At 44.9% G+C, this 7,752-nt stretch overlaps 1 protein-coding gene across 1 annotated transcript; it reads left to right on the plus strand.

Annotated features, from left to right (window-relative positions):
* The first annotated feature begins 408 nt into the window (after positions 1-408).
* On the plus strand, positions 409-1,901 carry LOC109862590 (piggyBac transposable element-derived protein 4-like). The gene is given in 2 exon segments (XM_020442666.1): positions 409-1,261; positions 1,264-1,901. Coding segments are annotated over 2 exon segments (1,491 nt in total).
* Positions 1,902-7,752: the final 5,851 nt, after the last annotated feature.

The raw sequence follows: 7,752 nt of genomic DNA on the forward strand, positions 1-7,752 counted from the left end.
ATTTCTGGAGCTATTATTTGCCGCTAAGCGCCGCGTTTTTGGCCGGGACGGATGGTCGGTCCCGGCCGTAACGATTTGCATTGTTACATAGAAATACACACTAAATATACAGCCGTGAAAAAGAAACATACACAAAATCACATAGTAAACCAACATGACGTCTAGGGACATTTAAGAACTGATAGAAGAACATTTTAACCGTTAGAGTGCTACGCGGCGCAAAACTGATCCGATAGTTTGTGTCGAAAATTGCGGCGCGGCGCAAAACTGCTGCGCAGGGCAGTGTTTTTGGTGCTCCGTGGGAGTAAACGTATTCTAACCTCGCGCATAATTTGTTACTAGAGTGCATTCTTATACTTTTAAAAATAATTTTTTACAGTTATTATATATTATATAGCAAAAATAACCATGTCACGTGCTTTTACTTCGGGCGATGATTCGATCTCTAGTGATTATATGGAGAGTGAAACAACGAATTCAAACAGTGATGATAGCAGTATTATAATGCATCGAACAAAACGATTGAGGATTGAAAGTGAGTCTTCTACTTCAAATTCATCTTCAGAAACAGACGAAACATCAACTTTCGCCAATATTCCTCCGACAAAAGTGTTTTTTAAAGCAACAAATAATTTTTTCGAGACTTCTGGACCTAGACGGGCGCCTCCTCCTGATGCCACACCCATAACCTATTTCAATTTATTTTTTACTATGTCATTGCTCGAAACCATCGTAAAGGAAACAAATCAAAATGCTACCCAGTTTTTGGCTTCACATGCAGCTTCTGCAAATTCTCGAGCAAAAAAGTGGACACCGACAACAGTACACGAAATAAAAGCCTTTATTGCAGTCTTAATCGAAATGGGGATTACGAGAAGGCCAACAGTTTATAGTTATTGGATAAAAAATTCCCGATATATACCATGGTTTGGAAAAATGTTTTCAAGGGATAGATTTCAGCTGATTTTGAAGTTTTTTCACTTGGTTGACAATAGGTTATTATTTGAACCAGGCCATCCAAATTATGACCCATGTGGCAGGTTTGATGTGCTTGTCAAACACGCAAACACTGTATTTCAGCGACATTACATACCGAACCAACAATTGTCTATCGATGAGTCGTTAGTTGGTACTCACTGCCACTCTGCCATAAAACAATACATCCCAAACAAGAAACATCATAAATGGGGGATCAAATTTTGGATGCTTTGCGATTCGGTTTCTAAATATTGCTTGGGCTTTTTCTGCTACAAAGGAGCTAAAGCACAGACAACAGAGATTCAGTAAAAAAATATGGTCTTGGATTTGCAGTAGTGCAAAAATTGCTTTCAATTGGTAATTATCTAAACAAAGGTTACCATTTGTTTACAGACAATTTTTACACAAGCTTACGCCTGGCCAAATCCCTTTTGAAACAGAATACATACCTAACTGGAACAATAAGACGCAATCGAAAAGAGATTCCTCCAGAAGCTAAGAAAGCAACCGTAGGAGAAGCCAAATACCTAGCACATAAAGATATTTTGATGTGTTCTTTCAGAGACAAAAAGTCCAAACCAAACCCAGTCATATTGATCTCATCCAATGCAGATACTGAGAATGTGACGATCAAGAAAAAGAAAGGGAATTTTGAATACGAAAAGGTGAAACCGAGCGTGATTGATGACTACAATAAATACATGGGAGGTGTGGATGAGTCGGACAAAATGTTATATGTGTATTTGGACGAGTGAAAAACCCTAAAATATTGGAAGAAAGTAATATTCAATATATTTGGAAAAATGGTGCTGAACTCTTATATTTTATATGTCTCAAACACTACTGAAAAACAAATTACTCGGCTCCAATTCACATCGAAGATTATCGAAGATATCGAAAAGGAGTGGATGAATCATAAATAGCGTGTCAACACAACCATCTTCATCAACCAAAAGATTTGCTCTGGAAAAATTACCAGGACGTAGCTTACGCCAGTGCGTGGTGTGTAGAAAAACAGGGAGTGTAAAGCGATCCCGACTTATTTGCGCCCGCTGTAAGAAAGGCCTACATGCTGTTTGTGCGGCAAAGCATACTTGTTGACATATTTTTCTTTATTACTTTTATTTCCAAAAACGAAAAAATTAAGAAAATAATATTGATATGTTATGTTTATTTTTTTATTCATGTCAAAACATTTTTCCTTTATAATAAAAAAAGAATTATAATAATTAAATCATATTTGTCTGAATTAGAGTGTTTTATTTGACACCATTATTCTTTCCTTTAAAATAATCAAAATAGGCATAGCACTTTTCATACATATTTACAACAATTGCTTAGCACTAAAACGGTTAAACACCAGAAAACCAATAGACATAGCAAGACAAACTATTTAGAACAGAATCCGGAATCTAGGGATTTTCCCTAGATTGCTAAAAACATGGGCAGTAGACGAAACGACACGCGGACAGTACAAAACACTGTACACAGAAACAGACACACAAACATACACGTGATTAAGAAAAGGAAAAGCGGATTATTTTCTCTACTTGAATCAAGTAACACGAACGTACCCAGCTAAGGGAATCTTGCTCGCGCAAGCTGCAAACGCGGCTTAACCAACTTGCGCGGACAAAAACCAGGGAGCGTAAAAAAGTGATCTACGAACCTTTGTGGACGCAACATGCGTTAAACATAGACGTCGCGAATAAAAAAGGTTTTAGCACTCGATATTGCTAGAATATGCTATCCGAGCATATCAATAACATTAGTGTTAGTGATATAATAAGCAGTTATGTAATCTTTGTGAAAATATATATTCTAAACTTATACTTACGTGATAGAAGTGAGTGTAATACTTTACCTTTCCTGGACATTCATATCCTCGGGTTGTAACCTAAAAATAAAGGAAAATAAGAGGCATCAAGAAGGAAGGATAGACGATGGTGTTAGTACGTCCCAAAATAAGCACCTGGCGACCGTGGAACCTAAAATAAGTGAGTACTTTAATTAAAAATGTGTAAAAATCCGGTCACAACCTAACCTAATTAACTCTTCCATTCTTTGAGCAACAGCAACAGCAAATTTTTGATTCTAAGACAATGAAGGATGGTAAAAGAGGAAGGTAGGTATTTTTTTATAATTTTCATTTTCACATAAAGTCCGTAACGAACTGATCACCTGTTACGAGCACACACAGATGACTTGCAGCTTTTCAAGTATGCAGCTAGCAGAGACACACGACAAACACGCAAGAATCAATACAAATAATGAAAAATATATAAATAAATAAAATAAATAAATAAATATAAAGACACGGCGCACTCCCACACAATAAATAAATTTAAAAACCTAGATAGAAAACACGCCACATAACCTGCCAGCTGCCACACTCACTCAACAGTCGGATTTCGAACTTTTGCTCGGAGCCGGCCAAGCCTAACTCCTGGAACCGTAATAAATAAAATAAACTTACAAATGACAGTCCTCATCTTTTGGACACCTCAGAAGGCCTTGCAACGCTTTCCCTGGGCTCTTTGGACAGCCGCTAACCTCTAAAACGCACTAACTCGCGAAATCGCGTATTTTGCAATTTTACGATTTTTGGCCCGGTAAACCTTACTGGCTATTAAAACTATATCAAACTGACTTTCAGAACTTTATTTTATACTAAACAAAGGCTGGGCCAAGCCCGATGGCATTGCAATACCGGGATGACCCGTAACAGAGCCGGAGCAAGCTCCGGGAGTCCGTCCAGTTCCAAAAATCAGTTTAATATTCTGAGACCGCTTTGCGGTCTGTATCAGATATTAAGCTGATAAGAACAGAGTAACACTTGTTTATTTTCACTTACTGTTCCCCGGAGGGACAAGCTCTCTCAAGGTGGAAAACCAAAAAAAAGTGTAGAGACAAACGGTGTCGCCCACGCTCACGCGCAAAAATTAAATAAACATTGGCCGGGGACAAGACCCCCTCGGCTTGAAGGCACAAAAAACTACGTGAGAGGAGGCACATACTTACCTTCTCCACTGAGGGGTAAGATGCAACTCCTTATCGCGGCTAGGGTGTTGTGATACAAATATCGCTTCAGCTAGCCGGCGATATTTACAATATGCGCGCTATGGTAATGTTATACATATGTATAAGCTCCCAGAACAAAATGCAGTGCCTAAACTAAATACAAGGGCCTGGGAGCTGCGACGCCGCTGAACAGTGAATATGTATTCTTGGCGTTACTCCGTGGCATGCATAAACCAAACAGCATGCTACATAAAAATAATCATACTAATAGCGTAACGAATAAGTAAATACATAAAACGCGACACACTCGGCTAAAATACAAAAACAATAGCACGCGGCATACACACACGAATAAAATACAAACGAGAAATTCGCGACACTCAAACTCGGGGGCCTGCATAAAAATATAAAAGTCAAAATTAAAAACAATAAAATCAGATAAAATAAAATAAAAATAAAATTAAAATGTCCTAATGATAACTTACGCGACATACACACTTGAAATAATTTACACGCATCTAAACATAAAAACAAAATACGCATTATTCAAAATATTTTACGCAGGCGAGCAGGACCCTACACCTGGCGCCCGCGGTGCGCCAGGATCGTCATCTCCCGTTCCCCGTAGCGTCGGCGAATCGCTCGCGTATTGGATCGGAGCGTTCCGCCAGGACACCGAGCAGCCACCGCGTAATGCCGCACACCGGAAACGTGCTCTACATATATATTTCGCGACCAGCGTATGGTATCGGAGACCATGAGACGGCGCAACATCGCTGCATACGTGTTAGAAACACGCAGCAACTTCAGCACATACTCATTTCTCAGGTCCCATGAACCACGGGAGCCGATCACGAACGGCGTTAATACAACACGGTACCCTTTCTGTGCAAGGGCCTCCGCAAGAGGGGAGTATTTGGCGACCTTCCTTGCTCCTGCCTCATTGAACGCCTCACAACGGTTCTCGAAGGATGCCGTGACGTCAATAATAATAATGGACCTTGACTGATTGTGACGAATCACGAGGTCGGTTTGCAAATTCGCGAATTCGGTAACCACCTCGATCCGCTGATTAATCCGGACATCACCCGGCAGACAGGAAGCCTTAGCAAAGTGGAGCAACAGGTCATCATGTCTGAGCTGTATCGCATCACCGTGGAACCCACAGTGGTTGATGACATGGGGAAGGGTCTCGGCACTCCCTCCGCACTGCCGACAACGCGCAGTGCCTTCCCCCTACCGACGTGCGCCGTTGAGCGGCAACACGTTAAGTCGGGCTCGGTGCAAGAAACGCCAGTCGGCGAAGCGGGTAAAGCTGCCAGTGCGCATAAAGTGATTGCTCACTTCATGACGCATGGCCACTTTGAACATCTTTCCCTGGTCTTTTCTAGCGAGCATAGTGCTTGTATAACACGACACGATAGCCAGAAGCAATGTATGAATGACCTGCGCCCGTGCCTCTGGTGGAATCTTCACCAGGGTGCCCCCGACTTTCCAAAAGTAGCTCCCGGGTCTCTTCCGCTCAATTCCAGCGGATCCGCAATCTGGAGGACTGCCGTCTACACGCGTTCCGCGCCTCGGATTAATGGGAGCGCTCTCCACCGTGGAATTTTCTCCCGAGCAAGCCCGAGTGAAACGAAGCAATGTCCTGCTTTGTCGGTACCAATTCGCCGCTGAACCACTCCTCTCAGCGACGCCCACGCCAGGTCTCTGACTCCAGCGTCGCCAGCCGTGAGAACACGGAAGACGTGCGCTATTGTCAGGACGTCGGCGAGGTCAGCGAGCGGAAGCAGGCCACAGCCCCCCTTGTTAGGAAGGAGGTAGACCACCTTCGCGTTAGCGCCTTGGGAGGTTGAGCCACGAATTGACCAGCATCCTTATCTGCTTGTCTGTGACTTTAACAAGGCCTTTCTCCACTTTGGCACCCCGCAACAAAAAGTCGAGACGTAGCAGGATGCAAGGTGCTACCATCTCGACTCGCTGCCGCGGGGTTAGCAATGAGCGCTTGACGCGCTGCAAGTCCTCCATCATGCGTTGGATCGTAGAATAGGAGTTCTGATCGACGGAAAACCCCGTTGGAATGCCGAGGTGCCAGTAAGATTTTTCCTCCGCAAGGCAATCATCTCTCCCTGGAACTTGAAGGGGGTCAGGAGGACGCGATCCACCCTCCTCGCTCGGATGTGCAAGCTTGCACACTTTCCGGGGTCGAACCGCCGACCCACTGACCGCAATTCGGTTTCCACGACGGTGAAAAGTCGTCGCATCCCCTCTGGAGTATCCGCGTTTAAGGCGATATCATTCGCGTACGCAAGTGCGGACCACCGCTGTCCTAAGATGTTATAGCCCGTATCTACTGCGTTGGCCGCGCGCAGCACGGAATCAATTGCAAAGTCAAAAATTATTGTACTTAACGGGCATCTCTGTTTTCCTCTAGAGGTGCGGTCAAACTGACCTGACCAAATACTTCAATCACTTTTATTCTATCACTTTCATAAAAGCGGTCAATGAACATTATCAAAGTTGCAAACGTTACACCTCCGATACGGTCAAAGTAACGATATAAATGCTTTGAAAGTAAACCGTTATATACATAACTATGTATATTGATATGGAATATTTGTGTGGAATAGGTAGATAAGAAAAATAAAAAATGGATAGAAATAATAAAACAAAATAATAATTACTCTGTAACGGAGCCGCCGTGTTATGCGCGGATCGACCGGCCTTCCGCCTGCCGGACAGCTCGGTCAGACCAGGATTCGGGTGAGGGGAAGGAAGAGATTGCGACACGTTCGGTTTTTGTGCTGTAAACTCAATGATAATATATTCTATAAAGCCTGATAATCTACAATGTCAGAGACGCGGGGCTCCTAGCCCTTACAACCTGTCGGGTCGCGGCCTGTGATTGGCGCGGCCGTACTGTCGAGAGTCGGTCTCGGAACGGAATCTTATTTACTGCTAGAGAACATATGTACAAGGTCGAAACGACGCGGGGCTCGAGGCCCTTACAGTTGGACGGATCGCGGCCTGGGATTGGTGCGCGCGTACTATCGCGGGTCGGTTGCGGCTGGCTCGGAAACGGGACGGGAACTTACTTCCCGCGGATAAACGGTTCGCGGCCCGTGATTGGCGCGCACGTACGGTCGCGGGTCGGTCTCTGCCGACGCGGTTACAAAACAGAATCTTACTGACTAAAGGAGAACATATTTACAATACCAAGACGACGCGGGGTTCGAAGCCCTTACAAGTTAATCGGTTCGCGGTCTGGGTTGGTGCGGACGTACTGTCGCTTATCGGTCTCGGCCGATGTGGGAACGGGACGGAAACCTAACTGCTAAGACAGGAGGGACGCGAGTATATACATTGAGGAGATATTCGGTTACGGCGAACGCGGTTACGACCCCGCGTGGGGTCGTGGCACAACGTGGTGCACGCGGTCGGCAGGTCAGGACGGCTACGAGGTAGCGAGAGATGTCCGGGTACGCCGTGAGAACGGCGGTTTCGGTGCGCCGTGAGAACGGCGGTGTCGGTGCGCCGTGAGAACGGCAGTAGCGGCGAGCCGTGAAAACGGCTTTTGGTGGGCCGTGAAAACGGCCGAGGGGACGGTCGGTGTACCTGGGCCAATGCCCCGGGCACGGTCGGTGCGGGAACCTTCCGAGTCAGCACCTCGGAGAGGCCAGGATGGGTTGCCCGAGTCAACACCTCGGGAGGTAACGGTCGAGATTCCCCCCGAGTCAACACCTCGGGAAGGAA

The sequence above is a fragment of the Pseudomyrmex gracilis genome, unplaced genomic scaffold, assembly GCF_002006095.1.
Source record: "Pseudomyrmex gracilis isolate BER0280 unplaced genomic scaffold, ASM200609v1 scaffold_2031, whole genome shotgun sequence".
NCBI classification, from domain to species: Eukaryota; Metazoa; Arthropoda; class Insecta; order Hymenoptera; family Formicidae; genus Pseudomyrmex; species Pseudomyrmex gracilis.